The sequence below is a fragment of the Carcharhinus amblyrhynchos genome, chromosome 7, assembly GCF_965287045.1.
Source record: "Carcharhinus amblyrhynchos chromosome 7, sCarAmb.v2.hapA, whole genome shotgun sequence".
Classification (NCBI taxonomy): domain Eukaryota; kingdom Metazoa; phylum Chordata; class Chondrichthyes; order Carcharhiniformes; family Carcharhinidae; genus Carcharhinus; species Carcharhinus amblyrhynchos.
In genome coordinates, this window is record NC_137330.1 from 6734675 (window position 1) to 6748204 (window position 13530).

Here is a 13530-nt window from a genome sequence, read left to right on the forward strand (position 1 = left end):
CAGAGCCACAGGTTGACTCTCAACTGCCCTTAGGCAATTAGGGGTTGGCAATAAATGCTGGCCAGCCAGCGACACCCATGTCCCATGAATTAATAAAAAATGAATAAAAAGGCCTGGGGGATGGAGTGAACATAAGAACATAAGAAATAGGAGCAGGAGTAGACCATCTAGCTCTTCGAGCCTGCCCCGCCATTCAGTAAGACCATGGCTGATCTGTCGTGGCTCAGTTCCACATTCCCGCCCTCTCCCCATAACCCTTAATCCCCTTGCCTATCAAAAACCTATCAACCCGTGTCTTAAAAATATTGAGCGAGGAAGCCTCCACCACTTCAACGGGCAGAGAATTCCAGAGATTCACCACCCTTTGAGTGAAGAAGTTCCTCCTCAACTCCGTTCTAAACCGCCCCCCCCTTTATCCTGGGGCTGTGCCCTCTAATCCTACTGTCCTTTCTGAGCAGGAAGAGCCTCTCCACCTCTATCCTATCCATCCCATTCAACATCTTATATGTCTCAATGAGATCTCCCCTCATTCTTCTAAACTCTAACGAGTACAAGCCTAGTTTATTCAGTCTCTCCTCATAGTTCAACCCCCTCAACTCCAGAATCAGCCTAGTAAACCTCCTCTGCACTCCCTCCAAGGCCAAAATATCCTCGCGTAAGTGCGGCGACCAAAACTGCACACAGTACTCCAGCTGCGGCCTCACCAGTGCCCTATACAGCTGCAGCAAGAGTGCATTTCAGATAGTTCCTTAACTGCTAAACATTCTGGAACCTGCCAAGGGCTAGGCTATTTTGGACCTGGTAATGTGGAATGAGACGAGATTTATTAAAATCTTCAAAGTAAACTATCCTTTAGACAAGAGAGATCATAACATAATTGAGTTTCACATTCAGTTTGAGGTTGAGAATTAAAAGTTTTGAACTTAAATAAAGACAATTACAAAAGTATGAAGACAGATGGCTAAAATGGACTAGGTAAATAGATTAAAAGGTGAGAATGTAAAGAGACAATAGCAAACCTACCCCTGCTTCTATTTCTTGTATTCAAAGATGGAGTGATTACTATCTCAGACCAGAATCTGAGGACTATAGGATTCTTTGAGGATTATGGGGTGGAGGATTATAGGGATAGGGAAGGCCATGGAGATTTTTGAAAAAAGTGAGAATTTGCTCGACTGTTTTCAATGTAGGCCATCGACTCAAGGGTGACGAGTGGATGGAAATTTGGTCTGAATAAGGACACAGGCAGCAGAACTTACATAACCTCAAATTCTCAGAAGGTAGGATATAGGTGTAGTAAATGAAAGCAAAATACTGCAGACACTGAAAGTCTGAAATAAAAACAGAAAATGCTGGCTAAACACAGCAGTCTAGCAGCATGTGTGGAGAGAAACAGTTAATGATTTCTGTCCATAGCTCTGTAGAAAGATCATTTGGACGTGAAACGTTTCTCTGTCCACAGATGCTGCCAGACCTACTGAGTTTATTCATCATTTTCTGTTTTTATTATGAATAGAGTATGTTGGAATAATTGAGTCTGGAGATGAAGAAATAATGAGGGTTTCAGCAGGAGAAAAGCTGAGACTGGGGCAGAGTTGGGCAGTGTTACAGAGGTGAAAACACGCGATCTCAGATCGCACAGATATGAGGTTGAAAATTCCCCTGGGTTTAAATTGAAGTGGGAACAATAGTTCACCTTCAGATGGTTGCCAGGGAGTTGGTGGCAGTGGAACAGAGCTTGCAACAGGAATTAGCGTCAATGGCCTCAGTCTTCCTAATATTTAAATTAAATAACTTTCTGTTCATTGCTCATCTGGCATCCAGTATTCAGTCTAAAGTTTCCAAGATAGTGACAGCATAAAACCTGAGGAGAGAAAACCATTATAATGCCAGCTAATATGGGGACCTAGAAGAGATGATAGATGGTCAGTCATTTAGTTGGAATTGACTCCAGACAGGAGGTAGGCCTCGTGAACACAAGGGTTTTAGAGGACAAAGATGAGAAAAGAGTTCATTTTAGGGCTAGGTCTGGTGGGATCCTTACAGGAAGTTCAGCCTGGTAGATTTGGGAAAGTGCAGAAAGTGGCAGATGCAGTTGATTGGATGGTATCCATCTTAATAATAAAGGTATTTTTGATCTCCTTGCACAAAGCAGAACCTTATTCTCACACCCACACTATTCTGAGAAGAACAGAAAAACCAAATTGTTTTTTGTTTATTTCTTGACCTCTGAAAATGTAGATCTAAATGAATGGGCAGTCTGGCTTCCTAATGGTGTAGTGAGATGCTCTACTCCATATCCATCAGCAATGTTTAAAAAAAAGTTATGATGCGATGTGTGTATTTGTTTATGTAATATAAATTAGATGGAAGCAGAATTATTTTTATGTTTACACCTGTGAGTTTGATTTCCTGTTTTTTTGAATATGCTGCTGATTTCCATGAAAATACTGAACATAAATTGCTTGCAAAGAGAGAAATGCTCACATGCTTCAGAACAAAACGAAAGCTGCTAAGCACAATGCAGAATGCCCATTTCAAAAGCCAAGGGCCCAAGTTTCACAGAAAAATAGAAATGGCTTCTCTGTTCCTACCATTGACCATAACACTTATGTAGCCTTTCAGGTTTTAGGGACAATTTAAGATTTAGACACTTGAAGGCACAACTGCTAATGGCAAGGTGATGAAAATTAGGGATGCGCAAGAGGCCAGAATTAGAGACGTGTAGCAATATAGTTGTAGGGCTAGAGCAAGTTAGAGATATGAAGGAGTGAGGCCATGGAGGAATTTGAGAAGAAGGATGAGAATTTTAAAATCAAAATCTTAGTTAAGTGTGAACCAGTGTAGATCAGCAAGCACAAGCATAATGGGTGAACAAGAGTCAGTGGTTCAAAAGCAAATCTGGAAGCATGTTTCAGAGCCCCTTACTTCCTCCAAATACTCCAATGTAAGGGAATCATCATGTTGGCTTAACCCATGAGATTACCTCAGAATCAGGATTTAGTGGAGAAAGAGAATATTAAACATTCATTGTGGCCGTCATCCTTTAATGCCTCAAGGTTATACCTCAGTCAGTGTGCCTCACCAAGAACCCTCCAGAGGCATCTTTACCTCTTAACATGTTCTCCCCCCAAAAACAAAGTAGGATTTGTTTGAAAAAATGTAGCTTGTTTTAAGTGACTGTGGCCAACCAACAGAGTTGAGCTTAGGTTAGCGTTACCAATGGAAATCATTGACTGACTGTAGGTTTGGGTTGTGTGGTCATAGTTTTAATCACATCCATTAATTTCAATAGAAAGTGCAGTACACACAATACAGATACATATATTTCATGTGTGTACTTAACACATTTACTACCACTTATTACCTGTAACAATGGAACATAAATCGCAACCATTAAAAATGCACTTGTACGCTCTGCTTTTTGACTTATCAAGAGAGTAAGAAATGGATTAAAAGGTTAAAATATATACACATTCACATGGCATATGTGTATTGAGATCACTTTCCCAAAGGCAGTATATATTTTTCATTTACTAAATAGAAATTCAATAAGTACATGTGGCTAATGCAACAGATAGCATTGGTTTAGATACCCTTTTGAGCAACTGAAATGCTGCCAGAAGTATAATTTAGGTTTGACAATCTTTTTCACTGCTCAAGCCCCTGAATAATACTCTACTGCAGTTGATTATCTTTTGAAGTGCCATTGTAGTGAATTAGCACATTGTTGAGCACATTCATAGTTGTTTCATTGCTGGGTTCTTCAAAGTGACCCATTCTTCAGTACAGTTTTATTAAATAAACATTAAGATAGCTCAAAGGCGAAATTTTCTGGCTGTTCATGCCCCATTGCCTCTGCAAGTGAGGATGGAGAATTTAGTGCTTCGCTAAATCTCCGTCCGCAGCAGCAGGGCCAGAGAATTCTACTGGCGTGAACAGCCAGAAGATTCTGCCCCAAGTCTATTTTATTGTTTTAGTTAACAGGGGGGTGGGGATAAGTATCTTATTCAAGGTGTATATGTTCAATTGACACATTGGTTCAGAAAACGTTAACCTGGAATGATAAAATGAAGAACTGTTGCCTTGTGGATAGAATTAGTGTTACCATGACAACAGCATTATATGCCAGCAATGACTGATTAACCTGTCTCTAGCTATGATGAAGGCATTAGGGAATTTCACAAGGGGAAAAAAGGGTGTGACACATTCTGATGACAATTAAATGCTCAGAACAGATTTAATAGCGTCATTAAACTTTAGTGGTTGAATAGAAAACCTCAATAACATCTCATGCCTGAAATTCACTCAAAAGACAGGCCATTGCTCAACCAAGCATAACAAAAAGCTGAATGATTCAAGGTCTAATAAATAATTCACAGCTGTCTATGCATTGTAAGTATAAAGATTTATCTGCCTTGCATTATCCCTGTCCTGTTCATACTGATTCAATTCAACCAGATGTATGGCTCACAGAAATAGTTCACCAAAGAGTAGTCCGTCATGTTTATCCGGTAAATAAAAAATTGGTCAGAAAAATAGTTATGTTTTTAATTCATGTGAACATAATGAGAATATTTTGTTGACATGCAAATCATACATCCGTATCCACTTTAATATGTGGTGTGTTTATAAAATGTGGCATGTTTATCTGTTATTTTAAATAATGGAAAAAATATTTTATTGATAATTTTAATGAATTCTACTTAGAAATATAGTACTTCTGGAAATTGCTTTCAGCAAGGTTAGTACAATCCTGTGCATCTGAAGAGCTGTGGGACCTGGATGGTATAAGTTCTGTTTGTTGCACATCATGGGTTATTGTAAAGTAAACATTGTTTAACATTGGTTGGATTAACGTTGCAATATTACCAAGCTCTACAGTCGCTGTTGAGGGTTTGATCTCTATTGGATCATGTGTGTTCAGCTATACTACAGTCAGTTCATCAACTTAGCATGGCTGAACTGTCTGGAATTTTAAGTGCCAGTGCTCTGGCATCAGCTGTTGAGGATTACAAGTTCATGCCTACCATTGCCACCCTGCTGTCCTGTGCACCTGGCCGTCCTTGGCTTTTTGCAATGTTTTAATTTTTTGATTTATTATTGTCACATGTATTAAAATACAGTGAACTGTATGTTTTTTGCATGCTATACAAAGCATACTGTTCATTGAGAAGGAAACGAGAGAGTGCAGAATGTAGTGTTACAGTCATAGCTAGGGTGTAGAGAAAGATCAACTTAATGCAAGGTAAGTCCATTCAAAAGTCTGACAGCAGCAGGGAAAAAGCTGTTCTTGAGTCGGTTGGTACGTGACCTCAGACTTCTGCATCGTTTTCCGAAAGGAAGAAAGTGAAAGAGAGAATGTCTGGGGTGCATGGGGTCCTTAAGTGTAGACAAGTTCAGTGGATCGGAAGCTGGTTTGCATGAAAGATTGGGCTTTATTTACAACGCTTTGTAGTTCCTTGCGGTCTTGGGCAAAGCAGAAGCCACACCAAGCTGTGTTATAACCAGAGAGAATGCTTTCTATGATGCATCTGTAAAAGCTGATGAGAGTCTAGCTGGCATGCCAAATTTCCTTAGTCGCCTGAGAAAATAGAGGTGTTGGTAGGCTTTCTTAACTATAGTGTCGGTATGGGGGTACCAGGACAGGTGGTTGGTGATCTGGGCACCTAAAAACTTGAAACTCTCAACCCTTGCTACTTCGTCCCCATTGATGTAGACAGGGCATGTTTTCCTTTATGCTTCTTGAACTCAATGACTATCTCCTTCATTTTGTTGTCATTGAGGGAGAGATTATTGTTGCTGCACCAGTTCACCAGATTCTCTATCTCATTCCTGTACTCTGTCTCGTCATTGTTTGAGATCCATCCCACTACGGTGGTGTTGTCAGCAAATTTAAAAATCAAATTGGAGGGGAATTTGACCACACAGTCATAGGTGTATAAGGAGTCTAGTAGGGGGCTGAGAACACAATCTTGTGGGGCACTAGTGTTGAGGATGATCATGGAAGAGGTATTGATCCTATCCTTACTGATTGCAGTCTGAGTTAGGAAGTTCAGGATCCAGTCGCAGAGGGAGGTGCCGAGGCCCAGGCCACAGAGTATGGGGATGAGTTTCATGGGAATAATAGCATTGACGGCTGAGCTGTAGTCAATAAATAGAAGTCTGACATTAGTGTCCTTGTTCCCGTGAAGCCCAACGTAAATGTCTGATTAGGTGCTGTATAACCTTCCAGACTGAACATTGAGTTAAACTTCAATCTAGAGGTTGAGGACAGAGCATGAACTCTGTCCTCCACCTCCGCTCCATCTCCTTTTATTTTGCTTCATTTCATCTTATTAATCCATTTTTATTACTTTATATTTTTATTTTTCCCCTTCTAATATCTCAGTTTTCATCTTGTTTCACCCCCACCCCCATTCCACTAGGGCCATCCGCCACATTCCTACACTCTGCATCTTTATTCTGCCATTTACACATTCCGATCTCTTAAGGGATACTCTTAGCATCATTCCCAGCCTTCATTAGCATTGACATTCCCTTTGTCCTTTTGTCCATGCTATTCCTATTAATGATAGCACCTTCCCCCATCTTCCCTCAACTCAGTATAAATCTCATCCTACTTTCTTTGTCTTTAGCTCTGATGAAGGGTCATCCAAACTCAATTCATTGGTTCTATTCTCTCTGCACAGATGCTGTCAGACATGCTGAGATTTTCTAGTATTTTCTGTTTTTGAAGATGATGTCTGCTCAGGGCATGAGTTTCAGCCATGAGTCTGAATAGGCCACAGATCTTTTGACACCTGGAGCAGGGTGCTCTGTGAGGTAGTAGGTCCTGAAGTGCAGAATTTGCTTCATTTTTGTTCCTTCTCTACCAGTGTTCTGCCTCATTATTAAGACATTGTGACTCAAAGCACGATGCAACTGACGGACAAATTGTCGTCATTTTGAATGATTAGTAACAATCCTTCCAGTTATAAATGCCAGTGGTGGTTCAAAATAAGCTTCAGAGTGTCTTTGAAGCATTTTCTGTGTCATCCCAGGAGTGTTGGCCATTGGAGAGTTGGGAAAAAAAACTGAATCTGGTGGGGAGATGTTTTTTGGCCATTGGGACACAATATCCAGTTCATCACAGTTGATTCTGTAGGTTTGTCTGAAAACTTGTGGAACTGACTTTAAGAAGGGCATTTGTCAAATGGTCCTCCTATTGAATCTGGAGGATGTGGCAGAGTCATTGCTAATGTAATTTCTCTAGTGTTCTTGCGTGTCGCTGATGTATGATTCAGGTCTCACTGCAGTCAGTTATGTTAAAGATAATAATAAAAATACAATAAACATAATTACTTGTACTCCACAGCTACTGTTTTAACTCCACTTTCCTTCTACACCCATTAGACTTGCACTCCAAAACCATCAAGTCAGGTATTTGTTAAAATTTGGAACATGGGCTGCTTGGTCTCTGCATTCTGTCAATAATCTATATTTTATATATATGTATACTATGATTTCTTGAGCATTTTGTTTACCGCTGACAAGGTTGTCCCTTCAAATCTCCTCCAATCATCTTAAGAGGGAAGGGAGGAGGTGTTTCTGGCCTCATAAGTGTGGCCAGTTCAGTTCAAAACTTGTTTTGTTCCTGAAGCATGGAGCTTGATATCTAAAAATTCTCTGTCTCTACCCCCCCCTCCTCCTCTCTCTCTGTGCTCACCCTTTCTGTTAAAAATGTAATTGTAACAAAGCTATTGTCTTTCTATTCTTGCAAGATTGTGTAGTGCTTTCTTTGAATTGAATTGGGCCAGCTGAAAAAAGGCTCTTCTAAGCAGATCATTCCAATCTGGGTTGGCAGAGTCCAGGTTTGCTAACCCACTTGGCACGTGCAAATGTTTGATTTTCGGACACTGCTGTTTTTTTTGGTACTTCACCTGTATCAGAAAATAAATTCACTGATATGAGCGTCTTTTGGTTAACAAGGATCTAAACTCTTTTAGCCAGTATCCAGAATTTTAATCAAATTCTGCTGACAGTGATGTTTCCTTTTGCTGTAGCTTGTTCTAAATCCCCAAACTAAACTACTTGAAAAGAGAACTAGTCTTAGAAGCTCAGTGACCCTTTTAATTAACTTTTTTCCTGTTGTTAATCTACAAGACTAGTTGATAATTTACTGGTACCCAGCTGTATTTTTTAAACCAGAAATCAGATACTAGTTCTTAAAGGGACCATCACCCCAAGATGAGATGTAGTTTTTTATTCCTCAAAGCATGTGGCTATTGCAATTAGATGTTGAATAATTTTACTAGGAAACTGCACATCCCTGAAATGTTGCTTGATTTTTCTGGATGATTCATGCATGGTTCGTAATGATGTATACTGACTAAGAACAATCTTCAAAAGCTATGCTTTCATTGCAAACAATTCTGTGGAACAATTTCAGATTGTTCTTTTATTTTTTAATTAGTTGACTCTCTCTTCATGTAGCATCCTCATTGTCCATGGGTTATTAATTATTGCCTATGCCATGAAGTCACAATGGGGAAGTGTGGAAGCAGGCCTCAAGAACTCCCTCAGCTATGGAGTTTGAACCTGTTTTGGCATTGTTCATTACTTCAGTTCAGCCATCTAGCAAACTGAGCTAACTGAACCTCGCCTCTAAATATTTATTTATTTTATACATTTTATATTTATATAGTTTGAAGTCTGGTTATTGCACTTTCTAGTATATTCTGCCTTTCTGCATCTTTTGGCTAAAAATAAATTTGACCACGTCATCTGAATCTATACATGTTAGCTTGGAGGTATACTTTCTTCTGCCTTTAGAAGTGATGAAATGACGGACATGACAAATTATCTGTAGCCACATACTCAGAAGTATCTGTTCACAAAGTCTGCTTATAGAAACTGACCAGTCATGAGCAAGTGCTGGTAAGGGAGTGAGACCAGTGAAGGATTTCCATGGTTTAATTCTTCTTCATTTTGACATGAACAATTTCCTATCACCTCAGTTGAATCAGATTCTTTGACCAAGGTGTATGTAGTTTGTGTTCATTAATGATGAAAGCAATAGCAAATACTAATTGTCCATTTATTTATGACGAATGCAGCCTCTTTCATCATGATGGACAGCTTGATAAGTTGTCAATTTTTCTTAGATTTTAGTGATAGCCTGGAACCAATACAGTGATTGCACTTTTCCACTATTCCTTAATGTTTAATGGTCACAATAGATTTTCATGAATTTGAACATACAGTTTGCTGCACATAAATTTACAAACTGATATGGTTTTACCCTAAGGGCAAGGTTACTTAGTGTTTGAAAGATCAAAGGTTCAGACAGCCAACTGAAGCGTGTAAAGTAAGCATTGCTTAGACAACTCGAGTATTTCATTTGAAGTCTAAGCTTTGAAAATTTAGTGCAATTTTAACCCATTTTGGAACTTCAATATGTTTCATGAATACATTTCACTATAAATAGATTTATAAATATTCACAGCACTTTAAAATACTGACTTGGGTTATGAAAATCTTGTGATTAAACAGTAATGTTGTATGCCTTAAATTACATTTCTTTTCACTTTGTAATGTTATTGATTTCCATACTTCAAGCAACATTTTATTTTTTGACAATTATTACACCTTGTAAGTGTTCAGTAATTACTACATAATGCATAGATGCATAGGTTTTTAATGTGATCAGTTGTCAAACCTACTAGAAATTAAGTATTTGATTCTGAGGAAGCAGCAGAAAAATCTGTAGAAATAAATTTAAATCAAAAGGTTTTGATTTAGTGGTGTTAATCACAGAATAATTGCCCTCACCTGATAGAGTAATCAGTGACTGTTTTTCAAAAAAATCATTTAAAAACAAACTTTACTAGCTGAGATGCATCACAAAAGTTGCATAATTTTGTTCTGTGTGATCATACATCTCTTAAGATATTGGACTAGATCATGCTGGAGTGGGGCATTCGAAATATGCACTCTTTCATTTATCTCCTGCACCTTTCAACTCCAATTTCTTTTAGCCTGTGCCTTGCTGCAAGTGTGTGCTGATAATGGGTTCTTATTCAATGATTGGCCAATAATCTATCTCCTTAACCAGTGTGTTGAAAGTTTAAAAACAAAGAAGGAAGGAAGTTGGATAAATTTCAGTCAAATCCAGTTTGGGGAAAAAAAAAGTAAGATGCGTGGATTGAGAGGGATAAAAAGAGATGAGGAAAAGTAAAGAAAAAAATCAACATTTGGTATTTTTAAAAATTCCCTCAACAATAAGTTACTATATGCAGATTGAGACTTAACAATTCAAATAATTACTTTTCTGGAAGGGATGGGGAGGAAGTATCAGCCATGGCTTAGTGGAAAGTGGATGGTATTCTCTCCTCTGAAACAGAAAAATGAGCGTTCAAGCCCTATTCCAGAGCCTTGAGCACACAATTCATATTTCTTTACAATACTGTCGTAGTGCTATACCGATAAAAGGCACCATTTGTCGATGTGATGTTAAGTAAGGGGCAGCATGGTGGCACAATAGTTAACACTGATGCCTCAGTGCCAGAGACCCAGGTTCAATTCTGGCCTCGCGGCACTGTCCGTGTGGAGTTTGCACATTCTCCCTGTGTCTGCGTGCATTCCCTCCGGATCTCTGGTTTCCTCCCACAGTCCAAAGATGTGCAGGTTACGTTGATTGGCCATACTAAGTTGACCCTAGTGTCAGGGGGAGTAGCAGTGTAAATATGCGGGGTTACAGGAATAAGGCATGGGGCGGGGGATTGTGGTCAATGCAAACTTAGTGGGCCTAATGACCTCCTTCTGCATTGTAGGGATTCTATAATTCTTAGTATTCTCAAGTGGGCGTAGAAGACCTAATGGCATTATTTAAAGGAGTGTTGGTTGTTTTCCCTAATTTCCTGATCTATTTATATCCCTCAACATTATCATGTTGGTGGGATCTTGCTTGTGTGCAAATTGGCTGTTGTGTTTCCTACCTTAGAACAGTGATTGTACTTCAAAAGTGGCTGTGTGGGTGACCTAAAAAGGTGGAATATAAATGTATGTTTTTTGTTCCTTCTTTTCACACACCACTAGCAGCAAGTTTAGATTGAGACAGGTGGATGTGTTTGCATAGATTGGTGGAAACGTAAGCATAGATTGTTTGTCTCAGTGTTGCAGGATTCACTTATGGAATTTGGAAAAAATAAAATTTTAAGTTCTGGAACAAAAAAGATTTTATGTAATTAAATTTAACAATCCTGAAATTAAAATTGTTAAAATTATTACTTTTGTTTCAGCTAAGCTTCCAGCATAAAGTTGGAGTCCTTTACTGCAAAGCAGGCCAAAGCACTGAAGAGGAGATGTACAATAATGAGACAGGAGGCCCAGTATTCGAAGAGTTCCTTGATCTCCTTGGCCACAGGGTGAGACTAAAGGGCTTCAGCAAGTACAGAGCACAATTGGATAACAAAAGTAAGGAATTATTTCTCTTTTTTGTATGATCCTCTCATGCTCTTCTTCCTTTGCTTGAGAAAGCAGGCAGGCAACAGCTGATTTTTTTTGGCACTCAGGAATTATGATTTGTGATGGCATCAGCTGCTGCTGAAATGTGATAGGAGTGAACTGATTTTGTAGCACCTTACAAGTTCAGCATCTGCCTGTGTAAGCGAGATGAATTTATCAACAAGCTGCACCAGGGAGAGGCAGATTGCTATGTAGTCTAATTAAAATTTAAGAGGGAAATATTTATTTAAATCTATTTATCTAACATTGTCTAGTTCTCCCTTACTATTTTGGCTAATCTGATTTACAAATCAGATGTACAATGTTCAGTACGCAAGGATATTTTGGCCTTGGAGGGAGTGCAGAGGAGGTTTACTAGGCTGATGCTGGAGTTGAGGGGGTTGAGCTATGAGGAGAGGCTGAATAAACTAGGCTTGTACTCGTTAGAGTTTAGAAGAATGAGGGGAGATCTCATTGAGACGTATAAGATGATGAATGGGATGGATAGGATAGAGGTGGAGAGACTCTTCCCGCTCAGAAAGGACAGTAGGACTAGGGGGCATAGCCTCAAGATAAAGGGGGGGCGGTTTAAAACGGAGTTGAGGAAGAACTTCTTCACTCAAAGGGTGGTGAATCTCTGGAATTCTCTGCCCGTTGAAGTGGTGGAGGCTACCTCGCTAAATATTTTTAAGACGCGGGTTGATGGATTTTTGATAAGAGAGGGGATTAAAGGTTATGGGGAGAGGGCGGGAATGTGGAACTGAGCCACGACAGATCAGCCATGATCTTATTGAATGGCGGGGCAGGCTCGAAGGGCTAGATGGCCTACTCCTGCTCCTATTTCTTATGTTCTTATGTATGACAGTACTAGGTTTAATATTATTTACAAAATTAGAATTCCTTTAAACTGTAGTAAATTGCCCCATAACCTTGTGTTGCCAAGGCAGTTGTTTGTTTTAGTTTGTTAAGCTATTTATGTTTATCTACATGTCACTTATCTATTTATGCCCTTCTGATGTTTTTAGAAGTTGTTAGTGAGAATTCCTTGTTGATTGATAACTAACTAATGGGGGGTGTTGTTGGCTAACTTGACCTGACCTGGGAGAAGATGTTTAGCTTGCTAGTATGTACGGAATGACAGACCAGGCTAGATTGAGATGGCTGGAAATGTGTTTCTTTCGGTGGGATATCAGCCAAGATGGGATAGGGAAAGAGTTGCAGGTTGTGCTGTTGGGAATGCTTGGAAGTTTTGAGAGTTCTTTGACTTCTTCAGTCATGGAGTAACACTGAAGTGTGCTGTCCACCCTTTTGATTCGGGAAAGAGATGCAATTCAAGATAATTTGGTCAAGAAACAACACATTTTGTGGAGTTATCTTTGATTAATTTCTTTTATGCTTGGCTTAATGAATAATTAGGTAAACACAGTTACAAATTAATTCCCAAAAAGCTTCCTACAGCTTGAAGCTTGCCAAGAATCTCAGTGAATGAGCACACTGTCTTTGAATCTGTAGGATCTTTTATAAGGGTCTTGCATCAAGCAAATTATTTCATGTGATCTTGAACCAGTTTCTTGGCAGCAGAGCAATACTCAGCTTTTGGGAAAAAGTGATAATCATTCTTGGGTCACAAGTATCAGTGACTGATGTGAGAACTGTCCAACATCACACTTGATGTCTTCAGATAAAGGTTCATAAACATCATTGGGTGAAAATTAAACATGATTTATTTTCCTCCAGTTTGTATTATAGTTGGCTTGGAAATGGAAATATTTTCACTCCCAAGTACTGCCACCTCTTGTTTCCTTGATTATTTGCCCTTGCCTCCAAAAGTATTATTTGGAAAAGTAGTTATTGCATGTTGTTGCTTTTCTCCTCCAAACTTGTAGATCATACTTTATTTTTTATGTTCCAGCTGACTCCACAGGGACTCATTCTCTGTATACTACATACAAGGATTATGAAATCATGTTCCATGTGTCAACGATGCTTCCATACACACCTAACAACAGGCAACAGGTACAGGAGACACCAAGTCAAACGTGG

At 39.2% G+C, this 13530-nt stretch overlaps 1 protein-coding gene across 1 annotated transcript in view; it reads left to right on the forward strand.

Moving 5' to 3' along the window:
- LOC145345345 (signal-induced proliferation-associated 1-like protein 2) overlaps nucleotides 1–13530 on the forward strand; it is a 505672-nt gene that overhangs the window by 213057 nt on the left and 279085 nt on the right. The window contains exons 6-7 of the mRNA XM_080193160.1: nucleotides 11283–11457; nucleotides 13400–13503. Of these exons, the coding sequence (XP_080049286.1) occupies nucleotides 11283–11457; nucleotides 13400–13503 (279 nt within the window). The remainder of the gene's footprint in view (nucleotides 1–11282; nucleotides 11458–13399; nucleotides 13504–13530) is intronic.